At 41.9% G+C, this 20,521-nt stretch overlaps 1 protein-coding gene across 2 annotated transcripts in view; it reads left to right on the top strand.

Annotated features, from left to right (window-relative positions):
* ITM2C (integral membrane protein 2C) overlaps positions 1 to 14,959 on the top strand; it is a 188,236-nt gene extending 173,277 nt beyond the window's left edge. For both annotated transcript variants that reach the window (XM_069213407.1, XM_069213408.1), the window contains exon 6: positions 10,933 to 14,959. In XM_069213407.1, coding sequence (XP_069069508.1) covers positions 10,933 to 11,024 — 92 coding nt within the window. In that variant the 3' untranslated portion in view covers positions 11,025 to 14,959. The remainder of the gene's footprint in view (positions 1 to 10,932) is intronic.
* The last annotated feature ends 5,562 nt before the right edge of the window (positions 14,960 to 20,521 follow it).

The following is a 20,521-nucleotide window of genomic DNA, read 5'->3' as shown; positions in this document are numbered from 1 at the left end:
AGATTAAAGTATTGGTATAGTTAGGTGAACTTGTCAGTGACATTACCGTTTTGATCTGAAAAAACACAGAAATTCACCGGTTATAGTTAGCAGAGCTAACTATAACCTCTGACCCCGCCATGCACTTGCCTCACATATGACATCACTCATGACATGCTCTATGACATCATTTATGACATCACTCATGACATCATCCAATGAGTGTGGTAGTTTGTTTTATAGTTTACATAGTGGCAAATAAGTATCTTATTACTTTTCTACCTAATTCTGTACAGTCTGTGTCCGGCTTATCGGTATAAGTGTTTAAAAAACACGCTCCTAATGCACCATAAGTGTGTACAGGTATTGAACATTTTTTTAAATCTAAGTCTTTGTACTGAAGAGTAACTCTGTGTGCAGGTGACAGTTGACAACTTGTGTCAATTATGTTCCACACATCGTTTTTCGTACTGCAGAAAAGGTTTCCAGCAGGACAAAGATTCTACATAGTAGATACTAAGGGCCACATGTACAAAACATTTTTCTAGTTGCAAACGGCTTGCGACTAGAAAAATGCTTTTTGGGATGTACAAGGCTCAAACTGCGATTCGGTAACTTGTTACCGAATCGCAATTTGGGATTTGCGATTCGGTAGTACGAAGGGGCTTGTTCATGGCATCCCTTCCTAATGCTGAATCTAAATGGAATGTATGATTGTTTTGTGACCGTGAATGTGGTTGCAAAAGATTCGCAGTTAGCACCAATTACAAATTTGCAAAGGGGAAGGGGTCTCTAAGGGACCCCTTCCCCTTTGTGAGTGCATGCAAAGACATTTTGTAAGACCAGTCAGAGGTCACACGGACCACTGCCTAATCTTCAAAACTGAAACGTTTCATTTTCTTTTTTTTGAAACGCAAGGAAAACAGGCCATTCCCGGTGGGTTGTAAATTGCGATCTTCCTCATTAATATTAATGAGACAGGTTTATTTGTGACCCACGGGAACCGCAGAAGAAACTCAATGGAGTTTCTTCATTTGGAATTGCGAGACCCTAATTTCGATTTGCATGAAATTGCAATTAGGAAATCGCAAATCCAAATATTTGAACATGTGGCCCTAAGTATTGTAAGCATCCTTGAGTTATAAGGCTCAATCCGGACAGAATGGCAATTTCTACATAGCATAGGAGACTGTGTGCACCAGGTACTAACCTATGTACATGTACTTCTATTGCTTCAGAAGATGGGTTATCTGTAAAGTTTTCACTGCAGTGTGAAGGCTACAATTAGCACCTTGATACCTTGGTTATTTTAAGTGAATAGGCTTTCTTTAAACAAGTCTGCCTCAGGGAGGGTTGGCCACAGTGCCTGCACTAATCCCTTGCCTAAAAACCGTGCTCGCAAAACAGACATTTGAGGTGAGCAGATTCAAAGTGTCCTTGTTGTTACAGGGTGTTCCATACAGGAGCTGCTCTGTTCCATACAGAGTTCCCTTGTTCTTTTGTTGCTTAATTTATGTTGCACTCCAAGTCTGAAAGAGTATAGTGTTTACTTATACTGGAAGCTCAATTGTGTCTGGACAAAGCTGTGCCTCTATGAAGAGCACTACCTAGAACTTAAAAAAAGTGTACTAGGGGGTTGGTTCCCCAGGGCCTCGTAAGGCTTGGGGAAGGGGGTCACATAGTGAGATTTTCACACTGGTGCTGTAGATCTTTACCACCCTGGGTGATAGTGGCAAACACACATCCCCTAGTGGTGACACTCTAGCAGACCTGCCCCATAATCTGAAAGAGCAGTTGTTGAACTTTCCTGCACTATACATCAGTGCTTGTACTTTAAGGAGGCTGCTATATCCTTTGGAAACTGAAGCCTGAACACATGCTTGATGTGTCCTTGCAATCACCGTGAGGCCTCCTGGCACTTTTGTGAAAGAAGAGAAGAGAAGAGAAGGGAAGAGAGGAGAAGAAAAGAGAAGCGAAGAAGAGAGAAGAGGAGAAGAGAAGAGAAGAGGAGAGCAGAGGAGAGGAGATGAGAGGAGAGGAGAGGAGAGGAGAGGAAGAGAGGAGAGGAAGAGAGGAGAAGAGAGGAGAAGAGAGGAGAGGAGAATATGGAGAGAATTATAATAAGGAAATTGTGAGATAGAGTAAGAAAAAACAATGAAGAGATAGAACACATGGGACAGGGCAGCTTTGTATTTTGTAAAAGAAATAAGGTATTTGCTATGGAACTGGAAGAGCATTTGTCAAGTGAATGTATAGGGAAGGGATAGCTGAACTCACTGAAAGAGAAGCAGTCTTGATGGGCTGAGAAGAAAGCTGGCATAGATAAAGTGAATGGCTTAGTGGCCATATTGTATATATACTTCATGCTTTATACTGCTTGAATGCTTTACATCAAGAAGCTCTGTAGAGTGTGTTCCATATTTAGGGCTATATTCAGGGATGGGACAAAAGGTGAGATACTTTAATTTCAACTGCTGGGTTGTGGGTGCCAAGCAGAGAGAGAGATGCTGGATGAATGAGTGATACGTGTAGTGTATGGGACAAAAGGGCCATGGAATGACCACCTCAGGAACCTAGCAACACACTTACTCTGGTGTCTGGGCGTGGTCATCAGAGCTAATAAAAGGACTGTTCAACACATGTGCTGGAAGTTGGGACCCGACCAATGAACTTGCAAGCAGCTTATCCACTATTGAGCTCTGCACAAACACAGCACATTGGTGACAAGGTGCCAAGGGCTCATGCATGACCCAGGCAGCATGTGGATGGGTGTGCAGTTGGCATGTGCTTCGTTCAGACTCTGAGATTCATCTAGACCCACAGAGTTGCACTTCTGGTGTGGCCAACCCTAAAGTTGGAGGGCTTCATGTGGTTTAAGCCTGCTGAGGCCGCACAAGGTGAGCACCCACCGACTCTATATTAACTGTGGGCACATGTTCATTGAGTGAGAGTAAAGCTCGGTGGAAGGCCATTAAGGTGGCTGTCTACTCCAGTCTCCATAACAAGTGCAATATTGGATGCATAGGCTTTAAAAGGGACCAGCTATTTGAAATGTCCTAAGCAAGGCATTGCTGCATTTACAGCTCCTGGAGGAGGTTACTGGTGCAGGAGCACTGTGGTGACATATATTTGTGTAAAATACCTCTTTGTGAAGGAGGAGTTTGATTGAATCTAGCAGCACTGCCATGCTCATTCCTGCTGCACTTGCTGCTCAATAACTGGTTGACATGAGTGTTCCCACTCCCCTTGGAGGGGATGAACCACAAGTGTCTACACCTGGCAAAGCTGCCTCAATTTTCCACCTGGAAGTGATAGTGGCTCAACCACCTCTGCCCGCCCTCATGAAACTGTACATGTACCACGAGGAAGGAGCAGTTGGAAACCCCTTATCCTAGTTCATTGAGTTGACAGATCTGTCTATAGCAGCTCCCTCTAGTATGTGTTGCTGGCCTGCCTGACCATTTACATCAAGGCTATGAAGGAACGCGATGCAGTTGTGAAGCACTGCCTCCTCCACTACAAGGGAGAGAATATGTTCAAAGCTGTTTAACAACCTACCAAATGCATGGGGTGAGGAGATTTATGAAGGAGTATTTGAAGACCACCCTAATCCTCAGCTCAACCCAGACTTTGAGCATTTCAGCCTTTGTCATGCCATCAACATGAGCACAACTGGGTTCTGCCCAGGTCTGGAAGAACTGTCCATGGCCTCCACTAATGACGACCATCTAGAAGAAATCAGGGATCAAATATACAGGATGGCAGATCATCAGCACTCAGAAAAATGATGCCACATGAACTGGGAAAGTCCCTGAATGAGGTCAGTCTCACCAGCCCTCAAAAATAAAAATAGAGGAGATGGAGCCACCCCTGGTGTAGATTCACATTAAAAAGGAATCAGATGACTGAAGCCCGTCAAGTGAGTCAGCCACTGACACCAGGGGTGCAAGAGGATCCAAGAGTGGGTCTAGTTGGTCTTTCCTCATGAAGACAAAGGAACAACATTCCTGCAGATATTGTGGGGCTGAAGCATACCCAATGCAACGATGGCCCACATAAGGCAAGAAATGCAGTACTGTGGGTTAAATAATCACTTTGCATGGACGTCCCATGTAGGCCAGAGAAGCCAGAGAAGCCAGACAGGGCAGGAACCTAGAGGGTTCAGCCAAATACTTATATCAGTGGCTGTAGGAAACACTAAATTGGGCATCCAGAAAAATCTGCATGGTGTGGCTGAAGGTGAAGAACATGGGAAGCTGGCCTGGTTTGTAGTGGGTACCAGAGGTACTTACACCTTATACCAGGTCCAGTGATCCACCTTAGTGAAATGTAGGCAGTGTCTAGCAGCTTAGGCTGACGAAGGGGTAGCTGTAGCAGAGCAGCCAAGGCTGAACTAGGAGACATGCAAAGCTCTTGCATTACCACTATAGTCACACTGTACTTATACACAAGAAAGACAAATACTCAGTGTTACCAAAAAAAAGGTACTTTTTTAGCAGAACTCCAGTGACACAGTCAAGCATACTGACAACACAGTAAAATACACTGACATATAGGCCACAAACTATGAGCACTGGGGTCCTGCTTTGCAGGATCCTAGCGAGACAGTAAAAACACACTGACAAGCAGTGACAAACAGGCCAAAAATGTGGGTAACCATGCTAGAACAAAGCTACATTCCTACAGACAACAAAGGTGAGGAGGTCTTCATCATACTCTTTGCCACACAGTCAATCAAATCATGAGCATCTAGGCTTACATGATGCAGATGCTGAGCCAAGAGATCACAGACTTCATTGACACAGGGCCCCAGTAAATGTAATGGGCCCAGCCTACTTCTAGATGCTCAATCCTCCACACACTCTCAGCTAAATAAGGACTACGCACTTATCATTTTGCAGCAATTTTCCAGTCCCATAGCGAGGTGTCCTCAAACAGACCCGAAACATAAGGCGACGACTGTGCCAGCAAAGTTCTTCATCACTGCTGCAGGGGATGAAACTATCCTCAGATGCAACATGGCAAAATAGTTGAAGCTATTGGGGTTTGCCAATCAGGTGGGCCACATTGTTGTTAAAGACATTATGAACAACTTCCCTCAACTATTCAAAGGCCTGGGTTGTCTCAAAGCCGAACCAGTAGAACTACACATTGAAAAGTTGACAAATCCTGTTCCGTACAAGAGCAACAGGGGAGGACAAACTAAGGACACTGGTAGATCTTGATGTAATCAAAGAAGTGGTGGGGACTACTTGGGTGTCCCCCATGGTATTGACATGGAAATCAAAACAGCTGTATGAATCTGCATAGACATGTGTCCACCTTACAAGGTGGTCAAAGGGAGAGGCACATCACGCCAATATCTGAAGATCTACTCCATGACCCAAATGAGACATGTGGCTCCTAAAGTAATATTTGAATGCAGGGTACCAACAAATCCCACCTAGTAAGGACAGCAGAAAAATGACAACATTCTCCACTTACATTAGGCTGAGGAAATACAGACTCATCCTTCTCTGAGGTGTTCCAAAACCTAATCAGTGAGACACCTGCAGGCTGCTTGAAAGGCTAAATGTGAGTAATGATATATGCACACAGACACACCATTAGGGCAGTGCTAAGAAGGTTAGCTGAGTGGGGAATCACCCTGCGCCAATAAAACTATATGTTGCTTACTGATAGACTGGGTTATAAAGTTTTATCGTCTCAGAGGGATGGCAGAAGTGTGAACTTTCAGAGCACGAAAGACATTTGAGACCCCAAAAGCATCATACACCATGACGGAGGTCAGGGGTTTCCTAGTAGTGGCCACAATTTGTAGCATGTTCCTTCCCCAACTGATGACTCTGACAGAGTCACTACAATCCTTCAGCAAAGAAAGGAGTAGCTTGGCTTTGTGGAGACACACAGGAGGCTATGTAAATCGCCTGAATATGCAAGAGGTGTTTAGGGTCATGACCTTTTGGGTCCCACTGATGGGATCCTGCATTTTCTTTCCTAGGGTCCTGGGGGCCCAAGTCAATCAGCTGGAACTCTTGGGGTACCAGGGCATCATACAAACCAAAGCGTTACTATGGGAGAATCTCTAGAGAACTGAAATTGACCAACAGATGCACGGTGCACAGTACAGCCTTTGTGACCTGACCAGTGAGCATCATATCAGTGTACAGCCTTTGCAACCCTGATGTCAGTACAGCTTTTGCGACCAAACCAGTGAGCATGGTGTGTTCCCTGTGCACTGCTACTCCATACCATAAGGCCCAGGGCCAACACACCACAATAGATGTAGCTACTTTAACAGGAAATGTTTCTTTGTACTAGAAGAATATGCACTCCAGCAGAATGTATGTCGGAATGACGCCTGCCGGAACAACGAATGCCTGAACAACGAGGTCGGAACAACGACCTTGTTGTTACCACTAATGCCTTTACCACGAATGCCTTAACAACGATTTTTCGTTGTAAAGGCATTCCTGGTAAAGGCATTAGTGATAGGCATCCATTGTTCCTGCATGCGTCCCCCCGCGACCCCTCCACCTCCCCCCTAAAACCACACCAACCCCCACACTTGCCCCTAAAACTACCCCAACCCCCCACCTCCTCCCTAAAATTACCGTGACCCCCACCCTACCCCTAAAACAACCCCAACCCCCACCCCATCCCTGAAACCGAAAGTACCCCAACCCCCACCCCTAATACTACTCCAGGCCCCCCACCCTGCCCTTAAACCTAAACCCCCCACCCCGCCCCTAAAACTGACCCCCACCCCACCCTACCCCCTAAAACCTAAAACAACCCCAACCCCCACTCCATCCCTGAAACCTAAAGTACCCCAACCCCTACCCCTAAAACTACTCCGAGCCCCCCACCCTGCCCCTAAACCTAAATACCCCCAACCCCCACCCAGCTCCTAAAATTACCGACCCCCCCAATCCACACCTAAAACCTAAAACCCCAGCCCCCCACCCTGCCCCTAAAACTGACCCCCACCCTACCCCCAAAACCTAAAACAACCCCAACCCCCACCCCATCCCTGAAACCTAAAGTACCCCAACCCCCACCCCTAAAACTACTCCGAGCCCCCCACCCTGCCCCTAAACCCTCCCAACCCCCACCCCACCCCTAAAATAGAAAATACCCCACCCCCCCACCCGCCCCTAAAACTAAAACCCCGATCCCCCACCCCGCCCCTAAAACGGAAAATACCCTGACCCCCCACCCTGCCCCTAAAACTAAAGCCTGACCCCCCACCACCACCCCGCCCCTAAAACAGAAAATTCCCCAAACCCCCCACCCCGCCCCTGACACATGAAACGTGCCCCACTCTGTGCGGATCCCACCAGAATGAAAGGCATTGGCTGATGTCTCTGTGAAGCTCTGGAACAACCTAACGACCAATTTAAGTAGGCACTTCAATGATGACAATTAGAGAAAGGGTCTGAAAATGTTCCTTTTTGGTAAAATGTTCCTGTTTGCATATGGCTGCACCAGATGCTTCTTTTTAAGCAGCTGCTGTGCCCTCTACAAATAGAATGCGTTCACTTGATTCCTTCATTCATTCACTAAAAAAGGTTTACTCTTATTATGAAAAATGTAAACATAAAAGAATTGTTAGGCAAAATGTTTTAAATGATTTCAGGGAGGAAGATTCCAAGTGCTGAACACTTATGACTCAGGGACATATGTAATAAAAGTCAATATTATACCAGAATCTGTCATTTCAGGGACACACATGAAGCAATTGGAACATCTGATGCTCAAAGTCTGTTTATTGTAGACATAAAATAGACCTGTACTAACCGCACTGAAAAATGTGACAGCTGTTGTTTCAAGGTGTTTATAATACCATTTTGTAGTCTGATATTCAATGACTGCATAATGTATTCTTCAGTATATAAGGCAGTGATTAGCATATATATATATGTATAATACTTGATTTATGGAAGAGGTGTAATATAGTGCTGTTTGCAAAAAGGGCCCATGAAATAAATAATAATCAGAAAAGTTACTTTCCTAGTTGATTCCCTTAATAAACCAAATAAATAAACCAAAGGCATTCAAAGGGTCAAATCAAGATAGTGTCATGGAGTAAAATTAGCCCCATACAGAACGGACAGATTTTGGGTAGATCAATATATGATCATGTAATCTCTGGGGAGGTAAGCTAGAAGGCACAACAACATGCAAGTGTAAGCCAAAGCCTTGAGCACCTTGGTATTCTAAAAGACCTTGCTGACAATAAACAAACAGGAAAGAAAATGGAACAAAGACAGAATGTTCGAGGACCTCTTGACGTTGACAATTCTCCATGCAACATGCAGATAGCTCATCTCTTTAGCCAAAGCAAATTACTATACCATCAATGAAGCCACCAACTAAAGCAAAGCAATGTTCAAGACAATCAAGCATGGCATCGAGCACCTGACGGGCTCACCTATTCCTCACTCCACAGAAAATTGTAATGCCAGCAATCTCTTTACGAGAGAAAAAATTCGGGAGATCCAGCAACATCAATGATAACAAGCCTGCTTCATCTCTTATAATCATCCCTTCCCTTTGAATGCTGCAGTAGTTCACTCTCTCCCAGATTTGGCTGACATACTCACCTCACTCATAGCCACTTCTTTTAAAGATTATGTCTTACCATAATCCTTTATCAAAGGTCTCTCTGGCGATCCTCTTTTTCCCTGCTTACCGTTGCCAATGTCTCACATCCTCCCAGAAGCTATCAAACATGCCAAATTCTCCCACTTCGAAAGAAACATACACTAGATCCTGATGACCTCACCAAATACCGGCCTACCACTCATCTACCTTTCATAGCCAGGATAATTGAAAAAGCAATCTGAGTTTAACTCCAAGATCACATAGATTCTATCCATCTCCTGCACAACTATAAATCTAGTTTCAGATGCAGCATGGAGACTGCCACTTTACATATCATTGGCAATGCCCTAACCACTAAAGATGAAGATGACCCCGGCCACCTGATATTGCTGGACCTCTCGGCTGCCTTCAACACAATCGACCATCCCACCCTGATACCCATACTCAAATCACAAATGGGATTCACTGGGGATGTCCTTCACTGTTTCTTATGCTAACTTTCCAACCAACTGCAGTTTGTTCACATCGTAATCTCGAGATAAAATGATCCCTTGTCTGCCACATGTGGAGTCCCCAAGGGTTCCATACTACCTACTGTCATCTTCAGCCTTTACTTGAAGCTTCCTGGTGCCCTGCTCACTGATAACAGACTCACTATTCACCATTGTACCATTGATACATAACTTTACTTGAACGTCCTCCTGTGATTCAGACATCCAGCATCTCAAACACTGTTTGCACATCACCCAGACATAGATGTCCAATGCATACCTGAAGTTCAACCCACCCAAAATACTTGCCAAGAACCACCACAAATGATATACCGTTCAAACCTTGCTCAGTGACATGAACCTTGGTGGCTTCTCAGGGAATGCATTGTCAAAAAAAACAAAGATGGCCTGGTACCAACTTGCTCTTATAAAGAAAGTCAAACAGTTTCTTCCAGAAAGCAACTTTAATTGCGCTGTTCAAGCCCTTGTTCTCTCACACCTGACTGCCCTTCTCCCCAGCCTCCCGGACCCTACACTGGCATGCCTTAGGGGCATTTTGCAGACTGGAGCACTTCTTATCTAGGGCCTTCGGAAATCTAATGACATCACCCCCATCCCTATGGAGCACCAGTGGATCTCTTTCCCGGCCTGCACCATCTCCAAAACCAGATACATAATTTACAAACCCATCATGACCAGCATCCCTGCTTATCTTGCAGAAAACCTTGCTATCTCTGATGGTTCATAGCACACCCACAGCCAGGGCATCATCAAACTGCAAACTAAGAAGTGTGAAACAGAAAAGCCAAAACAACAGGCCTTTTCCTCCAATACACTCAGAATCTGAAACTACATACCCATCAGGACCACCCCAATGCTGCTCTAGTTTAGGAACGAGTTGATGACTCACCACTTTAAAGAACACTACATCACAATGCATTAACCATCAACAACTCAGCTGTCTCTCATACTGCTCATTGAATTTTAACTTGGCTTTTACCATGGACAGCACCAAACTGCCTTTTGGCTAGGTTTAGAGTATCGAAATTCCTTATGCATACATACATACATACATACATACAAACATACATACAAACATACATACATGCAGGGGCAGGAATAGTTTTCCTGATTTTTCAGGAGATGATGTTTGAGGGATCAGGGGAACTTTTAATAGATTTAAATTTTTGTGTTAAAAATCTGCCCCATTTCCCTTAAGGAAATTATGTTGTTTGAAAAAAAAAGTTTTATTTAAATACAATTGAAGACATGGTGGTCTGCTGATTCTTGCAGACCACTGTCTCTGTGATTATATCGAATTGGAGTGAGTCACAATTTGCTACCTACTAATGAATATTTAGTAGGTAGGTCAGATTGCAACCCACTCCAATTCTAAATTTGTATGGACAGGCTGAATTGTGGATGGGTAAACCTTATACTTCAGTACTGTTTTTGCAACCAGTATAATGATAGATCTGGCCATTTGTCGATAGGCCATTGGATATCATGTTCGAGAGGGGAGTTTTTCATATGGGTGGCGATTTTGCTCCCTTCGTGATCTGGTGCAACAACATGGCAGTTTTGCCACTTTTAAATGGGTAAGGTTACCTGCATCCTTTGTGAGTTAGTATATGTTGACATATGTGGTTTCCTATTTTTTCTGGCAGTACGAGGTATGGCCACTCATAAGTTAAAGAATGTGGTTTAACTACCTGCTTTCTGTAATTTTGGGATAAACTGGCTTGTTTCTCTGTTGCAGCTAAGAAAACAAAATGATCGTGTATTTTCATAAACTTTCGTATGTTAAGTAGAACTGCATATGGGTGCAAACCTTTCTTATTTTTTTTCCCTGAAGGTATCAACAGACGTCAGGCGGAAAACTGCAGCCACATTCGTCACTTTGAAAACACCTTCGTAGTTGAAACTGCTATTTGTGAAAAGTCTTGAGAGTATCATTGGTCATGAAGTCTCGTAATGCTTGCTTACCTTCTCGTTTTTGCCTAGTGAGAATAAGTACTTTTTTACCTTGCCTGCTTGAGCTACTGTGCAACATGTCCGATCCGCCTTACCTGCCTTCTCGACTGAGCTGTTGGCGCTTCGCCTGGCACACTTCATGCTCCCATTCTCGACTAGTTGTGGATCCTACCTTTAAACAGGGCAGAAGCAAAACAATATCATGGATCTAGGTTTAGTTCGATTGTATAATACGTTATTGTGATAAATAAACACAGCAATTTAGCATGTTGTATAGAATGATATACTTAAATATAATCTTTCTCGCAAATATCGGCATAGCGGAGTTGTTTTATGTTCATAATATGGATAACCTGACCCTTTTTTTCAAAAGAAGAATGATTTTCATCATTAGAGCTGGGAATAATTAAATAGGTCTATGTGTATAAGTAATTATATTATAAACATCTGGATTTCACATGCTTTTCAATGGAATATTTCGTTATGTCTTTCCCAATAAATACGTTTTTGAAGATGAGGTCTCTCACGGGGAGATGACACCTGCGCAGTTCATACAACAACGGCTTTTAACCTAACTAAGCAAATATCACAATCCGGATCCTGTTTTCAATAGGCGTGGACAAAGTGAACTAAAACGAAGTGAGCAATCCTCGTGGTAGGCGCAGTTCGCAAAATGTACAGTTTACCATCTCCACCGATGGGAGAAGATTTCTGCAAAAAATATTATTTGAGAGTCTCCCAATAAAACAGGACGCTTTTAGTTTTATTCCTGCAATCCTACTTAAGTGAAAGTTTTCTGCAATTTGTGTTTTTTAAAGATCAAAAACTGATAGAACTACACAAATACTGCATAATTGTAAAGTAAACCTTCAAAAGTGTGCACACTCACGGGGGCACATTTATTATTATTTCGTGTAACGCAGCACAGCAAGGAAACTTGTGCTGTGTTGCATTAAAAGAAGAGAGCTGAAAATGCTCCATATTGAAGATATGGAGAGTATTACTGTTCTCGCCTTGTGCTGGTGCATTGTGTGCTGCCTAGCTCCAACGCAGACAGTATTGCACCATAGTACAAGGGTGCCTGCGTTCCCGGCAGGATTGTTTTTATGTAGGAAGGGATTGCTTCCTCCCCAAAAAGAATCCGTACATACATATTCCTTTTTCCATGGATGCTGCTTTTATTTCTCCTCATTTCTGCCTCTTTGCAGCGCACATGGAACGAGGAAGTAACAACGAGAAGTGAAGATATTTTTCCTTGTTACGCCACTGTCTGGTAGGCACATTATTTTAGAGCAAACCCAGGTTTACAAGCCTTTGTAAATCTGTGTTTGCATCAGAAAATATGGATAAATGCATGGGAACGCCCATGCAAGCAGCGCTGCCTTGTGTTACTTTATATATAAAAACAACCCAACGGCATAAAAAGTGGCTTTACGTGGCTTAGTAAATGCCAAAAAGCATACTGTATCTGAGGCTACACCACTAAAAGTGATACAACTGTGTTACAAAATCATAGCAAATCTGGGCCCTAGAGCTGCTGCGTCTGGTGCTGTAAAATGGCACTTACAGAGATCAGATGAGTGATTAAAAGGCATTCACTGGGGGTTGCATGCAATTATCTCAGGTTGGGAGTGTTTCACATCACCTGCTGAAATGTCTTTGCACAATAGTACATCCAAACAAAGGAATCGGTTGTGGTATTCCTGATTACACCTGTATTTTTCAGTTATCAAGGAATTACTATTCAATTCACTACTTCCCTATTGAGGACGTTTTCTAGCCAGTTGCAATGGGCCCCTCAGAGCCTTTGTGAAACTATAAGTGAAAGGAATTTCTTGATACAGTTTCATGGAAATGCATTCTCCTTCATGTTATAAATATGAAAACCATTTATTCAGGGACTGGAAATAGGCTAACAGTTTATTTTCATTTAAATCAAATGAACAACTTGATTAAACAAATTTTGCTTGAGAAAATATTAGTTTGGACTGTATTTTTAAAACATTGTAATATCATTACCTATATTACACCCAGATGATTTTCCAGCTATTACAACGTTCTGTCTGTTGGTTTTAAAATTAAAATTAGATAGCTTCATTATAAAGTGAAAAATAAAAGAGATGTGTCTAATATATATCACTCCGTTTCAGTTATGTAAATACTTCTAAGTTGTAATCAAAATGAAATGTATGACCTTACTTTGTTAGGAACATAACTAATATGTCATTATCATGCTGATGAATTACAGATAAAGAATGACAATCCAAAATTTATCCATTGAAGCAAAGATTCTTTTCCAAAATGCGATATATTTTTGCTAAACCAAATACAGCCTAAGCCATATATTAAATACCAGATTGAGTGCTCCTGTTTCTCATACGTTTATTCAATTTAGACAATGTACTTACATCAACCAAAGGTAGTTTCTCTTACCTTGTATCTCATTTGGTATTGTTAACAGACAATGAAACTGCTGAATCTGTGTTGTTCTTATATAAACTTTTGATGGGCTAAAATTATTTTGCAGTGTTATAATTAGTTGTGCTTCTACATTCATTACTAAACACATAGGATATGTTTATGGCTGTCATGTCCTGTTTACATTGACAGGCAGATTCATCATTTTTTCTTGCAACACAAAGCAGCAAGCTACATTGCTGTGATGCGTGAAAGGCAAAGGGCACGAATGTGCCGTATTCACCATTATATGCCATATTCCTGTCCTTTCCTAGCGATGGCACACTTTAGGCTGCCTAGCACCAACACAGGCACCGTTGCGTCATGGTTCAAGGTGTCTGCATTGTAGGCTGGATTTTTTGTGTGCAGAAAGGAACATCTGGGAATGCACCAAAATGTATAGGTGGATGAGTGGGAACACCTATGCTCCACCCATGGTACGCCTCCCTGCAGCAGAATAAGAAAAGCAGCGGGTTGCACTGCCTTACATTACTGTAGAATTATCCAGCCATGCAGGGTCACACAAGGTGGCTTCGCTTGATAAATCTCACTTAGGTTTTGCATCGCCCTTGCTTCCCCATGTGTGGCGCAATGGCAACGCTAAACCTTGATAAATCTAGTCCTGAATACATTGATTATAACTCCGTTTGAAAATGTAGTTTTCAGGCTGCATGAACTTTATTTTAATCTTGGTCACAGGTATTCTGTATTCATAAAGCGTTTTTTTCATTATCCCTTTAAAAGAGTACCACCACTTTAAAATTAGTTGTTCTCTTGTCTCCTTATTCTGATTGCATGCCAGTAAATCCTTGATGTCACCACCCTTGTAGTTTTTTTTTGTTGCTCCAGCTTCCCTTCTGCATTTATCTGGTTTCATGAAGGAACTCTACTATTATGTGACCTAAGTCACAAGTGGGCCTATGACTTTGTACATGTGTAGTAAGTGTCATCATATGCAGTATGTGAAACCAAAAGAGAGTAAGAGCCTTACTTAGGGATGGGTGGTAACAGATATTCCTCCCATTTTTCTAGGAAGTTCTAAAACTGAAATATAATTTAATGGCAGAATTTTCTCCACTATGCTATTCCTATTCTAGAGCAAATTCCACCTGCGTGTTCTCTTCTGGAAGTAGCACTTAATGCAAAAATTGGCATGCAAAAACTGGAAGATTTTCAGTTTCATACCACCCCTTAATTAGGCCATAACTGTTTACTTCAATGTTGTGATAAAGTTGATATTCAGCACTTTGATCTACAAAATACATTACATCCTCTGGTCAAAGGTGATTTTTATCTTTTTTTTTACAGTAAATTAAACATTCTATGTTTTGTAACAAGGATGTTTATTGTTGCCCAAAAGTCTGCACCGGTTAATAAATATACAAACTGAACATTGACTGTATCACGTAAAATGACACATTAAACAACATTAAAAACATATTGGTGAATAACTATTTTGTTGTCTTTTTACAATATTTAATTTAACAGAACATCTTTTTGCTGCTAACCCTTTTTTAAATTTGCTTAACTATTTGCATTTGAAATTTTAACGCTATACAAATAGAAATGGCTTCCAATTCATATATTATTATAAACATAAAATTGCATTTCACAATAAGCAAATAAGGACTGTAAATTAAAAGCAAAAAAAATATTTAATTCTATAAAACTGAATATCCCAAAACAGTGTACAATATGATCTTTCACATATTATTTTATACCCAATTAAGATGTATATAATTACCTCTCTCCTAATGGTGACATTTTCAACAAATGGTAGCGTTATTACTCATAAGTGCACTAGGAGTTTCTGCACTTTTCGTATCTTAATTATAGAATGATACATCTTAAAAGTGAAAGATTCCATTGTTTTGACAGAGTCTGGGTGGCTTGTCATTTAAACTTTCTAACTCTCCCTCAGAGTGGCAAGCATTTACTGCAAAATGTAATTCTAAGTCATTTCCCCATTGGTTCTCAATGGTGTCCAGCAAGGTAGCTCAATTTAATCTCATCCAGGAGCAGATTATGGTAGGCAAAGGTTAGCACGATTAAATATAGGAAGTCTTTTCTAGCTTCTAATTTGGGATCTCCTACTAAAGCTTCTAGCAGGATTCACAATTACAAATTCTGTTTTTGAGCAAATGATCAGTTCCTTTTAATTAAAGTATTTGCCTGTATGCCTAATCCTTTGCTGTAACCCGCTTGGTGGTGTATCTTGCACTGTTCATCCATGTGCATAGAAGATGGCTTATATTAATTTATTTTACAGGGTAGGAAAAACACTATTTCCTTTTATAACCATATCCACTTAGAAGGACAAGTACACATGCATAAAATCTTGCCCAGCAAGACAATTATTTGTTAATTTCAGAAGTCATATAATTTTTCATTAAGATGTATCTAAATAGAAAAGGTGTGCAATATCCTCCAATAAAATGCATTAATAGGAATTTTACACCAATAGAATAGTTCACTGATATGATGGCACGTATATACATTATGTGATGGTAGTTTTCCTATCCTAAATAAATTGAGGAACTTTTATACCTTACTGGCAATTTCAAAATGAATCTAATCCCATGTTTGGGAAACATATTTGGACATATTCTTATGTAGATGATGGTAATATTCTACTGTTCTCAAAACCCACTTGAAATCCATAAAAAGTGTCCTGCATGCCGCAGCCCAGATCATTTAAGGTCTCAGGAAACTTGATAGGATAATTCCAACTAGCTCAGTGGCCTGTTTTTGCCTGCTCCATCACTTTCAGGTTTTGCTGCATCAGCTATAACACAGTCAACAAGAGCACATTAACATTCCTGGTGAACAAATGAAATGCCCAAAGGGCTTTACAAGACACCCAGCAACAGTACCACCAGACTAGAATTCAGGAGGTGTAATGAGAAAAAAACAGGTATTAAGCCTTTGTCTACTAAGCTACAATGGTGGCATAATCTCTCTTCCTAAATCATTCTGATAAATATTTGAATACTGTTGCACTGATTTACACCTCCATTCAGGCTGTTTATTCCTGTTCTAATTTTAACTATGTCGGTTTCTAGCCTTCCCAGGGAACAAGACTTCCTTGAACACATACCAAATCAACCTTTAGGCTTAGATGGACTCAGATGGAACCCTCACAATTCAAAGTTTCACTTTTCTCCACCCGTCAACAGTAGACTTTGATTTGTTTGGACCCGAACACCCAGAGTTGGATATTCTGCAAGCTTTTAAAGATATTCCAGGAGAGTGCTACAGTTATTGCGGGTGCCAGTTGAAGAACCAGAACCTTATGGGCCTGGCGGCGCAGGGTACGCCTGAAATCTCCTTGGATTCACCTGCCTCAACTAACAGAGACACGGGACACTCTGTCAGGCGTAAAAGATCAGATTTTATTAGCTGCAGCTAGTACAGTTGTCCAAGAAGTACACAAGGTATGTTCTCAGGAGACTGCCACTTTACTTTGTGGCGCACAATCTTATATACCGTATAAAAACCATTTATTAACTACATACACTCCCAGAACACATAGAAAGGAGCCAGTAAGAATAACGTAAAGATAGAACAGAGCCAATAGAAATGTCGGAAAACAAGACAGCACCAATAGAAGGAATTGGAAAACAAAGTATCAAGTGACTTAAGGTTGCCTCCCCTCCAGCTGTGTTTGTCACCCCTCCCTTGAACTAATTCATTAACCGATCCACAACGAAGTTGCATGTGGTGTGATAAGTTTGTGTGCGTTTGGAGGACAGTTGTGAAATGAGAGAATACTAGCAAAGGACAGCGAAGGCCAGACGATAAGATAAGATCGGCGGAGAATAGTGTGAGCCTACAGATAGTTGAAACAAGGATTAGAAAACCAGACAGGGATTAGTGTACTCGGTCAGACCTTAATACCAGCCTTGTAAAGATAGAGGCAGAAGGCTGTTTTGAACACCATGTTGCAGAATAAGCAGAAAAGGCAGAATGGACTTCGTTCGCTGTGCTGCCTGAGTGAAGGCAACATAAAATGGCGGCGGGCCACAAAATGGCGGGTCGATACGATCGTATTAAAAATCGAATTTCCTCAGACCCTCCTTTTGCCAGAACTCAGGCAAGATACACAAACTCATGTTAATCTGAGTCGATGTCTATGGCCATGAGGTCATCAAGCTGTTGCTGTACCATCATTTTGATATTCTCTGCTCTTTGTGACTTGGGTTTGGGAATACATGCAGTAGCACATAGGTTGCAGACGGCAGGACCGCAGTGCATACAAAGACAACAAGAGAATATAAAAGCTAAAATTACTCCAAAGAATGTCAATACCTTCCAACCCCATTTGGACAGTAATCCCCAAAACCACTCTGAAAAGGACCAATCTCCTTCGTCCTGATGAATCGACTCGGAGATTATGTGTAACTTAGAGATAGCTTGGTATACTGTCGGAGCGTCATTAGGTATGAAAATACAGCAACTTGATCCGATCAATTTGCATACTCCACCACGGTCCGCAAGAATAAAGTCTAAAGCAACACGGTTCTGCAAGGTCATAAGACGATCAGCCTGTAGTTCAGCTGTAATGTTACTTAAAGCTCCTACAGTGATGTCTATGGTGGTTTCTACGACACGAACCAATTGCCTTATATTTCTGCTGTTGGCCATTGGACCCCAGAAGGGAAGAAATCCTTTGAGGAAATCTCCTCCCTCTTGTCCTGCTGTGTCTTTCGAATCCACAATCCCTCTGCCATATCTATTTTTATGATGGTTCGCAGGAGCGGTGTATGTAGGGGGAAGAAGAAAGGCTATATAACAAGTACCAGAGAAATCAGCTGGCAACCATGTATAAGCCCTATCGTGGCAAACGAAGTATGTACCTTGAGATGGTACTAACGGCAGTGAATTCAGGGCTGAATAAACATATGTATGGGAACATAAACTTTCTCTTTGTCCGGTGTTTGGAGTTCTACCATTTATTTGTAGACAGAAATTTCCTTGTTGGGGTATGACCCGTATCGGAGGAGATTTTCCTTGCTCAACCTTATCATTGAGGCTGGAAATGTAATTAGTTATGTTCCAATTGGTATATGCTTTTCTTTCATCTATGGAAGCTTCACTTTTTTCCATGATTTTAGCCATAGCTACCATTCCCTTTATCAATAAACTATGACTGAAATCTGAACCAACACTATGTGAACTGACAGGTTGTTTAATTTTACTTTGATATGCATTATTGAAAATGACAAAATAAGCCCAAGCGGAACCTTCATAGGAGAATGGAAGAACTAAATATGGCATTCCTTTTTCTACCGTATGTGGTATGAGTCCACACACCCAACAGTCAGTTGTATTGATCACTAACTGATGTTGATGTAACAACTGGACGAAGGAATTGTTAAAGTATTCAGTTCTTCTGATGAGTTCATGCTGGGGAAGAGTGTGAAATAGGTGCGGAGAGATAGTAGAAGAAGATGTAGAGGTAGGAGAAGAGACAACTTTTTGCTGCAGAGTAATAATGATCCAGTTTACAGATGCCAAAAGAATACACGACAATATAATGACGCATAGAGCAATACTACAACGACTATATATTTCTTTACAATTATTCTTTACATTTTTACTTTCTCTTTTATCTAATGTAGCCTCCATCTTTCTAAGTGGATGCTCACGGCAATCTTCCTCAATCACTGTAGTCACGATTATCTACCGTCCTATGACATTGTGAGGTCCTGCAGGCCTATTGCCACTTACTCAGGTCGTAACTAAGACTCCTACCGTGACCCTGCAACCGGGATAGAGTACTACATAGGAGAGAAATTTACAAGTTCTTTGGTCTTGGTCTCAAATTATAGCGTTCCTGTCCAGAGGCAGTCTGGTTTTGAAACAATGTTCCTGGATTTGTCGTGTTCAAGCGACGATGCGATGGTATTGCTTCTTGAAGGATGTCGTTGTCCTTTTTCTCAGAAAGTGTTCCAATTAGACGCGCATCACTGAATGGTACAATTTGCGGAACTTTCTCACTTTCAGAGTCACTGATGCCTCTACGGACCCACTGATCGAAAGGCAAGGGCAAAGGCACTTTCTTGCAGTGCACGGCATGCACCCAGTTTTTCTTTCCTTCGACTTTAACTGCTGTTCTTGTGGTCAAAAGAACCAGGCGTGTCTCTCTCCATCTGGGCTCCAAATTTCTCTGTCGTTGGAAATTTTTCGTGCAGACCCAGTCACCTGGTCGGATGGAATGACCTGGGTCTGTGGAAGCCTCTGGTAGAGCACTCTGAACCTGTTGATGAAGAACACGCAATTTAGTTGTAAGGTCATGCAAGTAGTCAATCAACATCGGGTATGGCAAGTCTGAGTATTTCTTAGGGCGAGGAACTCCCCATACATTAGCTGGGCGACCAAATATCACTTCGTAAGGGCTAAGCCCCAAACGAGAGTGTACTGCTGTTCTGGTGGACAGAAGAGCCAATGGTAAAGCATCAGGCCAATTAAGTCCTGTGCTAGCTTGCACCTTAGCAATTTTAAGCTTCAAGGTTCCATTGTAGCATTCTACTAAACCAGCCGACTGTGGGTGATTCGCCGCGTGGAACTTCTGTTTTATGCCAAGACCTGCACAAACTTTTTGCATGACTTGACCCACAAATTCGCTCCCATTGTCACTCCAGACAATGCGCGGCAAACCAAACCTAGGGAAGAATTCTTTCAAAAGTATTTTGGCAGTTGATAAAGCAGTATTGTCCTTCAGAGGGTAGGCTTCTACCCATCTAGAAAAAGCACATACTACCACCAGAACATATTTGAGGTTGTTGCATCGTTCCATGTGAATATAATCGATCTGCAACACCTCAAATGGATATGTTGGAGGAGCAAAATGACCTGCTGGAGTTGGGGTTCCCTTTCCCGGATTGTACATCAAGCAAACAATACAATGTTTTACTACATTATTTGCACACTTTGGGATCCCCTCATTTTGCCACACTGGAGCCAGAAGTTTACATATTCCTTTTGCACTTAGGTGAGCTGGACCATGTGCC

The sequence above is a fragment of the Pleurodeles waltl genome, chromosome 11 (assembly GCF_031143425.1).
Source record: "Pleurodeles waltl isolate 20211129_DDA chromosome 11, aPleWal1.hap1.20221129, whole genome shotgun sequence".
In the NCBI taxonomy this organism is placed as follows: domain Eukaryota; kingdom Metazoa; phylum Chordata; class Amphibia; order Caudata; family Salamandridae; genus Pleurodeles; species Pleurodeles waltl.
The sequence above is the reverse complement of the archived record's forward strand: the minus strand, read 5'-3'. Positions and strand labels throughout refer to the sequence as shown.